The following is an 18,359-nucleotide window of genomic DNA, read 5'->3' on the forward strand; positions in this document are numbered from 1 at the left end:
TATGCTTGTATGAATGTGTTATGTTTCTTCCACGTAGTTCTGTCACGAACATATACCAGTATAAGAGATTTCTGTGGCTGATATTCTGTTTTCACCACAAACAGTGTCACTATAATTATAGTGCATCTTTTACATGCAATTGCAAGTGACAATATTAATGTGTGTAGATCTATAATTAATTAGCCAAACTTGTTTACCGAGTGTTGCTACTCTACTTAGTAGTTAGCTCTGCACTAGAACGCTAGCTATTGGTAGTTTCAAGAGTGAGAAGAGAGCTGCAAGGCTCTGCTGACTTGCAGCCGTTAATTTTAGACTTGAACTTTTGGCATCGATCGTTTTTAACAATTCGATCATTACCCACTCTTTGAGTTTCCCTGGATTTTGCATATTATAGAGTAAAATTAATCATGATAATTATAATCGTGTGTATAAAAGCTAGCTTGTAGCTTTATGTTATGTAGCTTTGGCACCCTCCACCGAGGCATCAGCACCTGCGGTGCTTTCATTATTATGGTACCAATAAAAAGTGACGACCTACCTTTCTTAATAAGTGCCTTTATCCGTGATAATCTCAAACAGTATAATTATGCTACTACATTTTGTTGTCTCCACTTTCTTTTCCATTAAGAGTATTTGCTTTAGAGCTGCAATTTTTGTTGCCTTTATTTCTTTTTGTTTGAATGGCTGCTGGGTTCAATGGAAACACCAAATGATGGGAAGTATCAACTCATGTACATGAATGTGTGCTGGACAGCCCACTTTGCGTATGCGTGTACCATGCATGGAGACTATAGATGTTGAAGTTTGTCCCTTAAAGTATACTGCTGACCAAACTACTGCTTTCGCGCGGAATGCTCAAAACAATAAATCAGTGGGATGCCATTGAATCAATGAAGGATTCCAAAACACCGTATACATGTTCTTAATAATTTTAACTTACTGTCATTACTTACTTTGGTAACAATGGGAGTCTGTTTTCATCGTCCACATGCACCTGCACCTTGCTTACTGAAGTCCTGGTACCAATGTACTCATAGTACAGTCAGCTGTCCAGCCCTAGGAGGCATTCAACATCATCCACTACTCCTCCATATGTTGACCCTATTGTTGTGCCCAGTTTGCCTTCCCTGCAACTGCTAAAGAATTTGCAGGGTGTGTTGTGGTTAAATTTAACTCCCGTTCCTGGCATCGAGTGAACAACTAATTCTACACTAAGACTCCCGGTGGTATTGTGTATTATACCATAGATAATAGAGCATAATATTACACCAGGGATATCACACACACAGCAACTCTATTACACCAGGGATATCACACACACAGCAACTCTATTACACCAGGGATATCCTTCAATAGTTAGATACTGTTTACACAGCCAAAAATCCACGGGTCCGTTTCAGGCCGTTAGTTGAAAACGGGCCGTTACGGGCCCGTGAACGGCCTGTATACAGGATGTAGCCCACCCACGTCCTGTATACAGGCCGTTCTCACGGGCTGTAAACAGGACGTTAGCCCACGTCCTGTTTACAGCCCGTGGATACAGGCCTGTATCAGGGCGTAGCACCCACGTCCTGTATACAGGCTGTTGCAGCTGTAGCTTATGCGCATGCGCTAGCTTGGGGCAGGATGACGTCACCTGACTACAAAAAGAGAATGAGACAGACAGAGCTCTAAGAAAAAATCCTGCTGCTTGTCACAAGAGGAGCTGCTGGTCCAAAAAGACAACTTGAAGAGGACTATACAGTCCATTACTATTAGTCTACCTGTGAACAGAAAAAGGTGAAGCTGTAGCAGCATGTTATTATAACAGTTATATTATTTTTATTGAACTTTCTCATAGCAGTTTGTGTTCCTCTAGTTCCACAACTATTTCAAATCTGTAGTGAATTTGACCTCTAGTGTAGTTGGCAGCAAAGGTCTGTAAATTTCACCTCTACTGTATGTTTATAAATTCAGGTTTGCACGTTGTTATGGACTTTTGAAGCTGGAACACCGGCCAATTTTACAAGGTAAACGTTTCGTTTTGCTTCCTTTTTGAAATAATCCTCCTCATCGTAGGCTCCCATCTGAAGTTTTTTCACTTTTGATAAAGAGGTGTTGAAGAATGCTCCCAGGTTTGTTATTCTCTTTCACTAGCATTCACATATTAAACATGCGATCAAATTGACTTTAGATAATGCTGCCGAGTTGAAGTCTGGACTAATTACGTAAGTGCCACTGTTCTATTGTGTTTTGTGATACGTTATTGCTTCTGTAGACACTAGATGTTGTCAGAAGAATGAACTAAAAATAAAGCAACAGTTTCCTGGTAAGAAAATTCAGCAACTATGTAATCTGTGTGAATAGCGTATTGGTGTACAGTTGCGAGATATCTTCGAGATGAAAAAGAGCCCTTGTAATGTGTACAGCACACTGTAAGCTGTTGACTGACTTCATAGTACGCCGGTAAGATTATTCACAGTGGTGTGTTCTTCTTTTAATCTCCTAACTCTTATTCAGATGTTGCAAAACTCAAGGTTTGTTTATTGTTTTCATCTTTAGCACTCGTTACACATGTTATTTAATAGATTTCTTTATTGGCATGCCGAGTTGGAGTCTGGATGTGTTAGGTAAGTGCCATTATTTTGTATGTGTTTGGTGATGCATTATATGCCTCATAGATTGAAGTTTTTAGACGAATGATAAAGAGAATGCAACAATTGCCTGGTAAGCAACTTAGTTTAATCTATGTGAATAAGTATTATTAGTGTACAGCTGGCGAGCTATCTCGGAGATGAAGAACGGCCCTTCAAGCTGACTTCATAGTACGCCGGTAAGCAGTGGTGTATTTTTTGTACAATTCCCAGCCTCTTCTCCTCAGAGTCTATCTTTGTGTATCTGCACAAAAACAAGACGAATATAAATACAGTAAGTTAGTATACTTATGTGGCGTTAACGTACGGTTCAACTGGTTGTTTTTATCTGCAGTGCCACCGTGGGATGTGAAGACACGGACATGATAATGAGAGACATAATTATATAATGTAGCTGAACAGAAATTAATATATCTTGTTCTTGTCTTCTTTGTCTTTGAATTGTGACCTTTTGAAGCATGATATACTAGCTTATTAAATTGTGCATGAGAACAGTATGATACAGGCTGAATACAGGCCGTTTGTACGGGCTGTTTACAGGCTGTATGTGAACGGCCTGTTTAGTAGTGTCTACCCAACGGTTCCGTATCAGGATGTGGTAAACGTCCTGTAACGGACATGTAACGGACCTGACACGCCCTGTGGATTTTTGGCTGTGTAGGAGGTATCTATGGGAATTATAAGCCCAAAGGCCTGCTGTAGTATCCCGAGCAAAGCGAGGGTACTACGAGTGCCTGCGGGCTTATAATTCCCATAGATACCGACTAAACAGTATCTAACGAGTTTAGTTGCTAGGTTCATTTCAAAAACTAACCGAAAGAATGGACGCGGACGAAGACCTAGGCCTAGACAAGCTCTTTCTGAAGAAGTACTCAGCATAATAATGACCGAGCCCATAGACCCCGCCCTCTATGACATAAATGTGGAGGCGGAGCTGGCTACTCTTTCTACAGAACAAAGAAAGGAGGAGGAGCTGGACAAGCCAACAGAACCTGCACAATCTTCTCTACCTAACTCATCGAATGAAGCAAAGTGTCTGCAGGCCTCTTATCACGGCAGGTGCAGTGTACAGTTTGGATATAGTGATGTCTGCATAAGGTGAATAATTAGAATGGAAATCCCGGGATTGACCTGTTCAAGGATGCTTGTTTTGCTGACTTTCGAGTGTGCCTAGACTCCGAAATGAAGCGCTTGCAGAGAGCTGGACTAGGGTCACAAAAGAAGGCTGAACCTCTAATACATACTCCGTGCAACTGCTGCTACTAGACTCTACAACGCTGGAGTGGACGAACAAATGATAATGGAAACAACTGGACACCGAAGCTTGGAAGGAGTTTGCAGCTACAAGAGAACTTCTGAGTGTCAAAAGAAGTCAGTTTCAGACATCCTCAACGTAAAGCCAATTAACATACTGGCACACACTGATCACTCACAGATGGCAGTGCAACAGAAATCACAAACCAACTGCTGTCAATTTATGCCTCCAAACTTTAACTTTAGTGCCTGCAACGTTATACCATCAATCTCTCTATATGCCTACATCCAACAACCAACGTACAGCGACTGAACATTATAATTTTTTGTCATTACCAAAACAAAACAGTTACTTCTCATTGTTTTTTATAATACAATAATTATACAAAAAACATGTTTGAAAAACACAAAAATTAATAATGAATGGTTGTTGTGAACATGAAAATTACAGGTTTATATGAGAATTTACAGGTTAATATGGGAAATATAAACCCTGTACTGACCAATCAGATTGCTGGATTCTGGGCTACTAGTAACTAATAGTATTTATATCCCGTTGCTACGTTGTTGCCAAGTATTTATATCCCGTTGCTACGTTGTTGCCAAGTGCAATATGAAGCATATTGCACTGCTGAAAGTCATATTGCACTGACCGCAAAACGCCCCTCTGGCAATTAGAGTAAGTCGCCAAACTCCGTCAGACATCAAATTGTGTCAGGTAAAAGGGCGTGTAACGCACAAACAAAATAAGACTGACTCAAACTAATTACACACACTAACAGATGGCCATGGGCCTATTGTCCAGCGAAAACTTGGATAGGCCAAGTCGCTTCCAGTCCGAGCAGTAATAACTTGAAAAAAACCACCGAATTTTTCGATTTTTGTCAGAACCTACCTATCGCCGTTTTTGCCAAACTACACAGCTAGAGCTAACTGACACAAGCTGAGTACAATCTAGATAGAGTGCAGTACAGAGTGGAGCAATTCCCAGAATCAGGCGACCCTGCAAAGCGGAGCTACACTTGTTTCTTTGTGAGGGTTGTAAGTGCTGAGTCAGCAATATTCTAGCTATAAGCGCTAGTATATAGCGCCTGTAGTTATAAGCGCTATATATTTTGGCTGTGTAACTTACAAGCCACAAACAGAATTGTTATGTAACCACAAGGAAATTTACTCACTATGATGCAAAACCACAATTACATCATTTGAAGCCAAATTTGTAGTCTTAGTGTAGACGTAGACTGAGTACCTAAGATTGGGGGTGGGGTTCACTCACCTAAAAGCTCACTTACTGTCAAGCGTCATGTCTGAGTCAGCGGAGTACAAAGCAATCAAGGACTGTAACAGCAGTCTTCTTACTTGTATTAAGCAGTCTCCCAAAGATATCAGCGATCATTTAGAGATCCTTGCACCAGACGATCGAGATTATCTCAAGAATGACACTCATGATGCTGGTGACAAAGCACGAAGAATACTTGATGCTGTGCTGCTCCAGATAGAAAACAATCCAAAGGTTTTCGATTCATTCATTAGTGCTCTCAAAGCAGCTGGTAGTTTTACGAAGGCTGCAGTGCAAAAACTTAACGGTGCATTACAGAGACGAAAGAGCGATCAAACTCAAAGAATGGAAGATGATGGTGAGTTGTAACAGCTTAGAAAACCCAACTCATGGTCAATCCGCCATGTATATCTGGATGACCTTGTATAGACCTCTTTTATGTCATCAAAGGTTGTATAAAAATATTTCAAGAAGGGATCTCTTTAGTGCACGCGATTCATACATTTACTTACAAGTCATCCAATAATCTTTGCAGGATATGAGAACGATTCAATGATTCTACTACAACCATTACTCAGGCCAGTGATGACTGAAGAAACTGGGTCAGGTATAATTATAGTCAATGTCTATATCAGTATATAGTCATAATAATAATAATTATATAGTCATATACTTGCTTTTCTTGTATATAGTTCTTGAGTTACCTACCATGGACGATGGAGGGACAACTGTTAAGCTTCTATCCCAAGCTGAAAGTCAGTCCATTGATCTGAGAGGTGTGTCTGATGCAGACGGCAAAATTCTGCTTCATCTTGCATGTCGCAAAAACTGGGTGGAATGGTATCATAATATTTTTATTGTGTATAGTCTCATCGATAATCACCATTGCGATGTTGCAGCAGTGGATAAAGACGGGAACACGCCCCTTATGAAGCATATTATGAAGCATATCAATGCGGCAATATCCCAATAGTAAAGTACCTGCTTAGCTTACCGATTTGTAATCCTGATGCCCTTAACAAGCACGAGTACACTGTACTGGGATTGGCCCTTGAGTTAAATGACAAACCAACTGTGATAGATCTTCTATATATAGTGTCAGGGCGAGTCGATCCTAGAAAAGGTAGCTCACACGGTCATATACTTACTCAGAATTGCTTGCAATGAATCAACTCCAACCACAACTACAAAATTACGATGGCTCATCAGCTATTCAAATGGTGACCCAGTTTGCAGAGTGCATGGAGAGTAGCAATCATGTTTGGCCGCCGTTTACTTTTTATTACTCGTTAAAAGCAGTTCACAACATCTTAAAGAAATTTCAATCGCTGGAATAGTAGGTCACATTAAAGAGAACATGTTGCCTCTTCTTGTTGGCAGGAGATCTAATGCCTCGGTAGACTGGAAACCACTCCCCTTCTCTCAGGAGAAAGGGACTGGCAAGCTAGCCTCGATACCAGCCATTCGTTATCTGAAAGAACGCATGGTCAAGTTCCAATGTACAACTCGCCTAGCTGAGTCAGCGGTTTACAGCATCATAATGATATATTCATGGGTAATACACCTTAATTGTGCGGGCAATTATCGGTCCAAGAAATTCCTGGACCAGTTGTACATTGGAACTTGACCAGGCGTTCTTTCAGACAACGAACGGCCTGGTCTTGAGGCTACTGCCAAGCTGCTGTGTTGACCAGTGCATGAAGAATGTCACGCTGCCACAAGAATGTAAATGTCACAAATACTCATGTGCCACCGCCCACACTCTAACTACATGCGCTATGCATGACCGTATTTATATAGCCTCGAATCCAGGCCGATTAATTGGCCTGGTCTAGAGGCTAGTATTTATACTGCACAAAATATTATCGGCCTCGAGTACAAGTACATCACTGGCGGTCTGTTACCGAGGCTGAAATAATATCACCCACTCATTACGCATTTTGTGGTTTGTTCTAATTGCATTCCAACGGGACAACTCTCAACACAGCAACTTTCCAGTCCCAGAGCCCAGAGCGAAGGGAGTAGTTTTCAGTCTAATGCCTCTATTAGATTAGCTAGGTCAGACGGACAGAGGTTCAGATAACAACAAATCGGAATCAGTAAACACACAGAGACACACAATGCTATTTATACAAATCGGAAAACCAGAAGAAATTTCTAATACAGAACTTACTAAATAAGGTCATGCAACTAAAGCTACCACTAGAACTAACAAGAATATAGTGACAGTGCAAAAAGGCCTGCACTTAAGGGCCACAGCATGATCCTTTTTTCTTCTTGTGAGTCTCATGTCTGACAATTCCACATCTGTGGTAATCTTTTCCTGTTTTCCTTTCATTCCGTGACCTGGGGGTTTGTACCCAAGCATATAGTATCGCATTCCTCAGTATACTCAGAAAAAGCATATATGACACAGTTTACTCTTTAAAGCGTTTACTGATGTAAAAACTTCCTTCATGTTGATATCATTGACCAGTACTTCACCTCCTTTGTTCTTTGGATTAATGATTCAATACGTATATGTAGCAAAACCACCACTATAGCACTGTCATCAGCTGATGAAATCTGCACACAAACAAGACAATCACGCAACTTTAGAGTATTTAATTGTTGGGAGGGGTGGTGTGGAGTATGGTATATAGCATTGATATTAACCTCATCAATAGCTAATGAGGAGTATAGACCATAATAGATCCTCTACTGTCTATGAATAAATCAGTAAAGCGTAAAAACTATCATTTTTAACTAGGCGTCTAGTAGTCTCGCGAGCAGCTGTCAAAGGGGGAAGGACGTCTGGTTGAACCCACCGCTTTTCCGTGATACTCAGGAATGTGACATGTGTATAAATATCATTATTATTGTTGTCATACCACGTCACTATAATTGATTAATGTTAAGTATTGTCAGAGCACGTCATAATAAATATTGAACAAAGAAAAACACAGTATTTTAATAGTCTGCAAAGAGTATTATTCTCTAAAAGAATGGCTACAGAACACATATTTCCCTCAAGAGCTGTTCCCAGACAAACAAGTTTCTAGGTACCATTCCACAACATTCTTCACAAAATCTTTTATCAACACTTTTACAGCAAGCTTTTGATTGGGTTTGAGCTCCTTATAACCTAGCTTTATGGCAGCAACACTGTCACGAATAGCAGCAGCTGACTCTTTTGTGCAGAGTAATCTAGCTTCTAGGCTTCTGATCTAGCTGCTTATCTTTATAGCACACACTTCCTTTCTACAGGTTACGTAAAACCACACCCTTAATTATTAGAAATCTGGCAATCTGATTGGTGCGACAGCATTCCGAAACAGGGCCATGGAAAGCGGCGGGTTCGACCAGGCGTCCTTCCCCCTTCGACGGCTGCTCGCGAGACTAGGCGTCTAGCTAATAATTAGAACACAATAGCTTTAGTCACCTTGATTTCCTCATTTTCAAAAGAGACTTCAGTATTTCACTTTGCTGCACAGAAACACTTGCTGAGTTAACAGAACACGCTACACGGCCAGACGTTAAGACTGAGAAATGACAAGTCTATACAAGCAGAACTGAAGATTGGCTTTCCTCAGCGAAGAATTCAGCTATTGATGACAATAGCAAGAAAAAGTAAGGCCTGGGAACGAGGCTAGTGACTATCAACGTTGCGCCCAAAATGTTGCGAAAGTAATTCAGGAAAAAGGGTATGATCACCAGTGTTGCGGATAATTATCACACAACTAGCTCAGCCACCTACGCAAACTTAATTTCAATCACAACTGCTGCAAAACTTAAAGATGTCCGAGTCTGGAGCTAGCTGTCACCTGGATGTACCGAGTTCTTGTCTTGCCTGTGGCAATGATACCACTGTAAATAGAATCCCATCAAATATTGCTGGAAATAGGGCAAAGCAAAGGGACTTGCCATAACCAGTTGGCAGAGAGACAAAATATACATCTCTGTCACTAACAAAGTTCACAAAAGCTTCTGTCTGTTCTTTTTGCAGTGCCTTGTAGCCAGCCAAGTTAGCTTCTTGCAGAGTAACTCAGTTTAGCAATTGATTCTTGAAAGTACTGGTAGACAACTTATCCAAGTAGACTTATCCAAACAGCTTCTTGTATATATCTTATGGTAGTAGCCATATAATTTATACTGGCAGTGCTGTACAGCTATTAGCCTACATGTACTCGAAAAAAATCAAATTTATGTTTAGTGTGCAATAATTGTGATTTAAATTTCTCCCACGCATTCATGCCACACTACATTCCAAACATTCCTTTGGGACGAGTCGTTGGTAGTCACCCAGAGGAGGTACGACAGGCGCGGTGCAGCTCAAGCAATAGCTTTTGATTGAGCAATAATTATCCGCCCACGTCGTATGTTTTTGCTGAGAGTAATCAGAGGCTAATTACTTGAGCTGCACCGCGCCTGTTGGACCTCCTCTGTAGTCTCGCGCAGCCAGCCCCGGATGTTTTCTATTTGAACGCTAGGTCGATAACATGGGTCTGGTGAACTTCCTATGTACAAGTTGTGTCGACACGCCGAAGATTTCTTGGCGTGTTAACTGCTGCGGTCAATTGGAGGCAAAAAGAAGGAAAAGAAGTTATGCAAAGCAGCCTCTTGTTGCCCAACTTGCTACAGTTTCCAGCTACAATAATGGCTTATTTATGTTATAAGACTATCCCAGAAGATCACAGAAAGAGAGAGAAGTGTCATGGGTAGTTGGTTTTCACATTATTGTAACCACTTAGGGCTGGTGCGAGACTACCTCCTCTAGTAGTCACCTGGCCAGTCTCTTTCCCTAAAGAAAGGGGCGTGATTTCCAGTCTAAGCACGAGATTGGGAAATTAACAGTACACAGCTTCACTCGTGCGTGTGCGCACATTGGATATTATTGGCTCAGTATAGTGCAGGGCGTAGCCAGGGGGGTGCTCGAGCACCCTTAACCAGCCTGAGTCCAGTATACAAATCACAGAGAAATGTATCTGATTATCCAGCTGAGCACCCCTTCTCTTCCAGATTTTCTCCCTTTTCTCTGATTGGACGGGGGCGGGAGAAAAGGGACTTGGGCTACAGCTTATGTAAATCAGGAATGAATAATGTCACGTGCAAATTATATTCTGATGCGTCAAAGTAGAGTCAAAGTTAAAGACAAGTACACAGATCTATCTAGCCAGCCTTTTGATATTATAGATCCTTGTACCACAGTATCTGTTGTGCCACAACTTGTGGATTAGCATGGAACAGCTGATGAACGTAGAAATTTTGACAGTCCTTTTTTGTAGTCTCATAGACCAGCCAATATGTTTAATATTGTCTGGCAAATTACACATTAGCTACTTGTGCAGCGGTCTAAGTGGCTGTTTGCATTGATAAGTGGTTAGTGGGTGGAGGACAGATGTGTGAAACCAGATTTGCCAAATCTATTTTAGCTAGCGGTGCAGCTGTGCGGTTTCATAACTTACTACAAACACTTATCAGCCACTTAGAGCGCCACAATATTTGTGGTGCGGTCAACACAACTCTGTACGGTGAAATTCACCTGACCCTTATTCAGGGTCTGGATCCGCGAGACTACCTTTTTTGAACCGAGGAGTGGCAGCCTGAAAACTACTCCATGGCTGTCTCAATTTAACTGCTGCCCTCTGCCATTATCTGTATTGTATTAATTGTACAGGTTATTAAAAGCCTTGGGCAACCAATGTAACACACTGACTTTCGGGTGCCAGTTCACATCATATAGAACTGAAACACAGCTAATCTCTGCTGGTCTCTTATGACTATATCCTAGCTGAATGCCTGATGTGTTGTTACTCTTTAATCTTCTCTTTTCTAGCACTAACATCCATTCTCAAACTGTAGCTAAGAGGCCCGCGAGCATTTTTGCAGGCTACGCAATTCTATTTAACCTCACGCAATTTTTGAATCACGTGGAAAAACCAATGAATAATCTCTACCCAAATTCTGGTAGAGACAGAAGGCTCAAGCTGTAGCCCAGAGTCACTAGTCCCGTTTCTCTCGCCCCCGTCCAATAGAGAAAAGGGAGTGGCTTGCGAGTCTAATTTTGCTGCAGTTAGGCTGTTATAGCAAAGAAAACGATTCAGTCTCTAAACTGTGAGCTATTCTGGCTTAAATCGTTCCTCTTTTGTGATCGTGGCCAGCTTCTCTTAGGCAAATAAAGGTTCAGCCAGCCCAATTTGACAGATAAGTTAATTATAACGTCATTATAAGAGGTGTGGCTTCTGGTTAACCAAGTTTCAAAAGTCAAATTTCGGCGCTGTGCGGCTAAAAATTGGGTGCTTCGCGTCCTCTTTCATCTATACATGCACCCCTTTCTCCAAAATCCTGACTACGCCCCTTAGTGCCTTTGCCCTTGGGGCCGGGCCTAAGTCACTTACTGAGTCAATATATCCCATGTGGCATTCGTGTGTGTCACAACTATTACACAAAGCAAAATAATTACCTCTTCTAATACTTTTAAGCGAAAGCGAAACATGGTGAGAGACATTAGCACAGCGCAGCTTGCAGCACTCGTAGTGTAAGAGTGTCCGTAATTTTATAATTATAGTGACATTTTATTGTTTTTGTATCATACCCATGCAGGCCAAGAACTAAATGAGTCACCCCGGTGTTGTAACTGTTGTACTCGTATTAGTGTAACTTTCAGTGTTACATTGATTGGCTTAATTGCCCTTGCTGTCTACTGTTTCACTCCACAAAAAGGTGAGTGTGCATGGATGGTACAATGTACATGTACGTACAGCGGTTTTCAGAGTTCTCGCATCTCAATGTCTAGAGCGGAAGTACCTGTCACGTGATATTTTTGTAACAGTACATCACACTAACATTAATATTGCTGAGTCAGGCAAGTGTTTTTACTCTGACTTGTAAATTTTCGATCTATTTAGTACTAACTAGAGACTACTGAAAATAGGAGTGTAGCTTCCCAGTATTAAAGAACTGTTTGAAGTGGCTTTACCCGGCCTGTCCGCTCATTTTGTTTTGCTGCAAGCTATTAAATGAGAGTCATATGGACATCAAAATCTGTCTTAGCTCCAGACGTCCAGTCCTGTGTGTCTAGTAGTAGTAGCTCACAAAACTATTGGAACTGCTCAAAGATATAACTTTCAGCTTCAGCTAGCTAGAGCTAGCTGTGGCGCAAAGATTTGCAAAGCCTTCCTAGATCGATTTTCTCCCAGCTTAACGCAAATCGAGAAAACTTGGTTTTGAATGACTAGTGTATTATGTAACCATTCACGTGACAGGTACTTCTGCTCTAGACACTGAAATGCAAGAACTCTGAAAACCGCTGTATGTCCTGATATAAATTATAATTGGGGGTGGGGGCAATAGTATCTATTGTAGAGCAGTGTTTACCAGAGGAGGAAGGACTCATTTGACCTTATAGGCACTAATTTATTGTAACAGTTTAATGAACTTCTTTGAGCGTTTCATCTTTTTTCTTTATAAATCCACGTGTTGGACACATATTTCCATCTTATTTCGATTATGGATGTTTCTTTAGCCTTTGCAGATCCTCCACCTCTTGAAATGGCCACAATCCCTCCCAGATATTTTACCACTGCAGACCCGCCTAAAACCACACCCTCTGTAATACCAGCCTACACTGGCAAGCTAACAGGCACTATCATTACTAGAGGTATGCAATTGCAGTATAACCTTCCATTCAACTTAATAGCATCTTGATATTTACGAGCGTAATGATAGCCCATGGTATACATTTCAATACATCACCTTCATCAGATCTCCCATGCACTCCTTAGCTCTTTCACTCGGAGTACTCTATTTTTCACAACTGCTATAATTATAGTATTAATTCTTGCACTGTGTTCTATTATACATGTAGGTGATCGTCCTAAAATGACACAGCTTCGTAGCTTCAAACTGAGGACTGGAAAAACAATCGATTTCGCCTCCAATATTGCCCTTGACTACAGAAAAGTGGGCCAACTTTTGCTTGAAGGATCCAATGACGTTGATATTCTAGAAATGAGTCATCATCATGAAACCAAGGATATTGCTGATAGAATTCTAGTGGACTGGCTGAGTGCAAAAGGCAAACTCCCTGTTACATGGGGAACATTGATTGACGTTATAAAAGAGTCTGGTTTGAGTAGTTTAGTATATGATATTGAAGGTCAGTTGTCAGATCTACATAGAGATCATGATGAATTGTAGGCTTTTGTATACGTATATATATAGAACAATGTTTATGTGCAAATTATAATTATGGCCAAATACCTATCTACGTAGGTATATCTTAATAATTAGTGAGTCAGGGCCATGTAGTGACAGACGCGCAGTTGGAGCCAAAGAGATCAGCCATAGTTTCTAAAATTCAATCTGTGAAAAATTAATTACTACATCAGCTGCTCATGATAAGCTGATGTGTGTGAAGGCAAGTTTAAATTTGCAAATATATAGAAACTATAACTGCAGACCATAATTACATTTAGGGGGGAGAGGATTATTAAGAGGGCAGCGTATAGGGAATGTTTTGAAGCCTGCAAAGGTAGTCATGCCTTGAGGCTTAAATGCGATTATGTGACCAAGAGGCATTAATAACCATCCCTACGGTAGATGAATACAGCATGCATGTAGCCACCAAGATATAGCGTGGGAGTCATGCAATAGATGCAGGGATTCATTTACTATTCATGTGTGTTACACAGGGGCGTACACAGGGTGGTGCTTAGGGTGCTCCAGCACCCCCATCCAGACTCTGGTGCTCCAGCACCCTATCCAGACTCAGACTGAGAAGCTCAAGTAGATAGTTCAACCATCACTGGCTGGCTAGAAGGAAGCTACACTTACTGCAGCTATCTACAGCTTAATAGTGATAGTTACAATAACTTTATACCAGTTAGATCTAGCTAGCTAGCTAAGCTGGCCTAAAAAACTTACTTTTCTTCGATCGTTACTGGGATATCCATGGGAACTAGTAAAGAGTGGGGAGGGGCTCAATAATAAGGCTAGGCAGCAGGAAGTGGTTTGCTGTATCAAACACATGCAACACTGAGCTTGCTTCACAACATGCAGCACAACAAGGTCCTTGGATCCAGGTACATGAGGTACATGAATGTATAGTATAATTATATAATTAAGCCTACATGTATGTACAATAAATTAATAATAATCAATGTTTGCAATGTAAACTACAAAGTCTCTTTTCCTCAACATCAAGGTACTGGTGGTCATACTTTGTACGCTGCCTGTCACCTCCTGGTAAGGTGATCAATCTTTTAGTGGCCTGAAAAGAAAAGAATCAAGACTGTCGTCAGATCAAGCAAAGGAACAAACGTTTATCATCACTTACACTTCTACATTTACACAGAGACTAGACTAGACATGATTGCATTGACATTTGACATACCTTAAGAAGAGTTGGCTAGAGTTTGCCATCCCAGGCTAATTGTTATAGTGGGTAATCGGTTAGAGTAATAAAACAGTAATCTTGTGCAGATAGTGACCCAGTTTGCAGAATGTATGGAGGGTAGCAATCATGTTCGCCAACCGTTCACTTCTTATTGCTTGCATAAAATGCTTCACAAGATCCTGAAGAATCGTAATCAAGTTACAATTCCTAGAATAGTAGACCGTATTAAAGAGAACATGTTACCTCTTCCAGAAGAACCTGATGAGATTCATGATTTGCTTACTGGTATTCAAAGCCTGTCAGACGAGTTTGAGTTTGTATGTGGGGAGCATACTAATGTTGCAGATATTCAAATAAGAAAGAAAGGTAAGTGAGTAGCTATACTGTACGTGCAAAGTGTCACATTACTCTACAGGATCGAGAGACAGAAGTCTTTCAACAACAAGAAAGTATAAACGTCCCTCAGAATGTTACAGTTCCAGCTGATACTGAAGATCAGGAAACATCCGATTACTCTAATGCAAGTGAGGTACTACCAAATTTGTTTTATATTGTAAGAAAAGTGTACAGTAAAGTACTATTACTAAACACCCCTCAGAATTTTGTGATTCCAGCAGATAATGAAAAACTGGAAATACCTGGCTACCACTCTAATTAATGCAAGCAGCAATAAACTACCGTTTTTGCAAACATCACGTACAGAGGTATACTGCATGTAATGTATGATGCATGTGCACATTAGTATAGGCAAGAATGTAGTTTTTTTATAATACGATAATTATGTGCATTCAGTTATGTTCTTCTTTGATCTTAAACAGGTGCAGAATACAACACAAAACTATGAGACAAATGAATGTTACCAAATTACATTGGGAGCATGCTTTTGCAGTTGCTGTTGTTGTTTTATTGTCTCCTTAATCCTCGGAATATGTGGTGCAGTATTGTACGATAGATATTTACTCGTTGGTACTACTGATGTGGTACAAATTCACCGGCAATCTGTACCACTAATCGCAATACAGGATCCATCGACTAACTTTGTTAGGCTATCCGAAATTAGTGGAACAGACTTAGTTACCATTATCTTCTATAAGTTAAGCGATTGCTCTTCTTCAGCTGCATTCATGGACGTTGAGTTCAATGAGATGGTGAATGTAAGCTTTAGCTCTCCAACTATCAAGAGCAAGGCTGTTACTGAGTTGTATCTGGCAGAAAACACTACACTTACTGTAAATATCACCACCAATGTGCCCTCAACAAATTCTTGTTTTATAGCTCTCGTTGTTTTTGACGATTTTACCAATTACTTAAACTTCATTTCAAGCTCTTCGTTGGGCAATTACTATTTTATGGATTGCATTGCTAACGAAAAATCACGAACAAAGATTTTAATGTTCAACAGACCATCGTACTACTATATTGGTGTTTATACAGATTTTCCAACTGAAGCTACTACTTTCTCTTTACACTTGGTTGGTTGGGACATATCTTCAATATGACACTTCAGAAGGGACCCCTGTCTGCTTTATAAGCTCTCTTGAGGATTTAAGTTGTGAGTTTTCTCCGAGCACCAACCAGGAATTTTGTATTGTTGGCTTTGTGCCACCTGCTAATCAGCAATTTGGAATAAGAGGAACAACTGTAGAATATTACACTGCTGATAACTCAGATACAGCAATAAACACATTTTTTTTTATTCCTCTAATTTGCTCTGTTTTTGGGTGTTGTCTTCTGCTATGTTTTATTAGTTGTACAATGTATAGACCAGACCAACGCCAGTGAAGCTCAATGTTTAATTATTGTTTGATCTTGTTAATTACAGTACACTCTCGTCACCCTTGGGTATGAGGCAGCAGCTTGGCCGCAATATATTTTAGAAAATAGCCATGGCTAAATAGCTGGTCCTACCTATAGTCTCAATTCAAGGCCGATTAAAATATGGCCTGGGGGTGATAGTGCGCATGCGCTTCAAATTACCTAAGTAATAAATCAGTTGTTGACTGGTTGCCTAGTAAATTATAGTCAACCAGTCAATAATAACATGCATGTACATCAGTAAAAGGAATTATTGGTACAAACGGCGCCCCATAGTTGCCAGCCCCTGCATGGCAATAATTATAATAAACAAATTCATTTCCATATAAACAGAAAGAGAGCATGCAACTGTATAGCTACAGAAATTCTATATAGGCATGCATGCACAAAACAATTCATCTGCAACACAAAACTGACTACATACATATAACCATGCACTTTTACATAATAATTATAACAAAATAAATACTGATATCAAACTTAAAAATATTAGAAGTGTAGTGCAAGCCATCGATCTTACAGCAGCTGCTTCAACTACAGCAAGAAGACAAAATTCAGTTGAAGTTGAAGCCTCCAATATCTCTAGTTGAATTGTACAATTGTCCACAGAGTTATAGGTTTCACATTTACCATACAAATTATTCCTAAGTTTCTTGATATCATATTTATACACAGTTCCAGAAATCTTAATATTAAAGGTGAATTCGTTTGTAGATGTATAAACGTACAGACCAGTAGAGTAGTACGAATTCTTCTTAAATATTACTGTTTTGGATGTTTTATAGTCATTAATGCAGATCACACTGAGCGAGTTATATTATGTACTCCAGCATCAAAAAACTCCAAATAAAGTTCTTGATCATCGAATATTACTAGACTGACAGCTAGACAGTCTGAAGAATTTTTAGGGATACTAGAAGTACTAAATGATGTATGAAACACAGTAATACTGTACGACAGAGTAGTCCCACTCAAATAATATGCTTGATCTATATGTTTGCTTGAGGTTAGTTCTGAATATGTTGTCTTCACTTTAACCATGTTGATGTCATCACCTTGACAGCCAGTAAGAAAGAATACCATGATAAATCCGTAGTAAATAATCACAACATTTGGATGATTATCCCAACTTTCCGATAAAATAACTCGTATGTCTAACGAGTCATATGCACCACTTAGGGTTAATTTTTGAACAAAGATCACAGATATAGGGCTGGCAGTGGATATACACCAGTATATCTTATAGTATATCTATCTGGCATGCCCTTGGTATTCAAAGCACATAGTTCTGTTCGAATAATCCCTTTTATCATCTGCTGATACTCAGTACTCGGTTCTATTAGAATAATCTTCGGCTGATACTCGGTACTCGAAGTACTCGGTTCTGTTTGAATAATCTTCTGCTGATACTCAGAGGGTTTTAATGTTGTACCCTGTGTGGTAGCCAAAAAAAAAAGCCCAACTAGGATAAAGATGAAAAATAGCAAACAAATATTGTTATCGACCTCCAGCTTAATAATAGGTTGATTGATTCCTGCTTTGATTCCTGCTACGTTGACCTATATATATATACATTATGTTGAAATGCAGTTAATTTATAGTATAATTATACTGAAACATAAAACAAGTCTGTCTACATGTCATCCCATAATTATAACTACTATCTATCGTTGACAATCTACAAGTTAGATTCTGGGATTGATTATACAACTCACATTGTTCTAATTGATTTTGTCTCTGTATAAATGCATCATCGAGTTTTTGCACTGTAAACTCCGTAAAATCACCAGCTGTTTTAAGAGCACTAACGAATGAATGGAATACCTGTGGATTATTTTCTATCTGACTTGCCACAGCATCAAGTATTAATCGTGCTTTGTCACCAACATCATGAGTGTCATTCCTAACATATTCTTGATTGGCTGGTGCTAGGAACTCTAATATCTTATCACTGACATCTTTAGGAGACTGCTTGATGCAAATAAGAAGACTACTGCGACAG

At 40.0% G+C, this 18,359-nt stretch overlaps 1 protein-coding gene and 1 long non-coding RNA gene across 8 annotated transcripts; both read left to right on the plus strand.

The window, feature by feature from the left end:
• Positions 1-1,368: 1,368 nt before the first annotated feature.
• Positions 1,369-3,095, plus strand: LOC135345668 (uncharacterized). 6 transcript variants are annotated; one of them, XR_010397789.1, is made up of 12 exons: positions 1,369-1,779; positions 1,957-2,009; positions 2,059-2,114; positions 2,174-2,207; positions 2,258-2,308; positions 2,362-2,445; positions 2,500-2,516; positions 2,568-2,609; positions 2,661-2,706; positions 2,748-2,812; positions 2,861-2,907; positions 2,968-3,095. It is a non-coding gene; the product is annotated as an uncharacterized LOC135345668 (long non-coding RNA). The 6 variants fall into 6 exon arrangements; XR_010397786.1 differs by having other exon boundaries at positions 2,755-2,812; XR_010397788.1 differs by having other exon boundaries at positions 2,362-2,516.
• A 2,033-nt stretch (positions 3,096-5,128) lies between these two features.
• Positions 5,129-16,358, plus strand: LOC135345391 (uncharacterized). 2 transcript variants are annotated; one of them, XM_064542820.1, is made up of 10 exons: positions 5,129-5,524; positions 5,702-5,773; positions 5,859-5,942; positions 11,749-11,868; positions 12,671-12,805; positions 13,013-14,237; positions 14,351-14,908; positions 14,958-15,071; positions 15,160-15,246; positions 15,361-16,358. In XM_064542820.1, the coding sequence occupies exons 1-6, from the start codon at positions 5,191-5,193 to the stop codon at positions 13,342-13,344; spliced, it is 1,077 nt and encodes a 358-aa protein (XP_064398890.1). In that variant the 5' UTR covers positions 5,129-5,190; the 3' UTR covers positions 13,345-14,237; positions 14,351-14,908; positions 14,958-15,071; positions 15,160-15,246; positions 15,361-16,358. The 2 variants fall into 2 exon arrangements, with proteins under 2 accessions (XP_064398890.1, XP_064398888.1); XM_064542818.1 differs by having other exon boundaries at positions 13,013-14,908.
• Positions 16,359-18,359: the final 2,001 nt, after the last annotated feature.

This window comes from Halichondria panicea, chromosome 12 (assembly GCF_963675165.1).
Source record: "Halichondria panicea chromosome 12, odHalPani1.1, whole genome shotgun sequence".
Classification (NCBI taxonomy): domain Eukaryota; kingdom Metazoa; phylum Porifera; class Demospongiae; order Suberitida; family Halichondriidae; genus Halichondria; species Halichondria panicea.

Bases quoted from the DNA above. Each gene is read 5' to 3' on its own strand.
- LOC135345391 (XM_064542818.1), top strand. From the start codon at position 5,191: ATGTCTGAGTCAGCGGAGTACAAAGCAATCAAGGACTGTAACAGCAGT. The intron at 11,869-12,670 runs GTGAGTGTGCAT...ATGTTTCTTTAG, and splicing joins CTGTTTCACTCCACAAAAAG to CCTTTGCAGATCCTCCACCT. The intron at 12,806-13,012 runs GTATGCAATTGC...TTATACATGTAG, and splicing joins AGGCACTATCATTACTAGAG to GTGATCGTCCTAAAATGACA.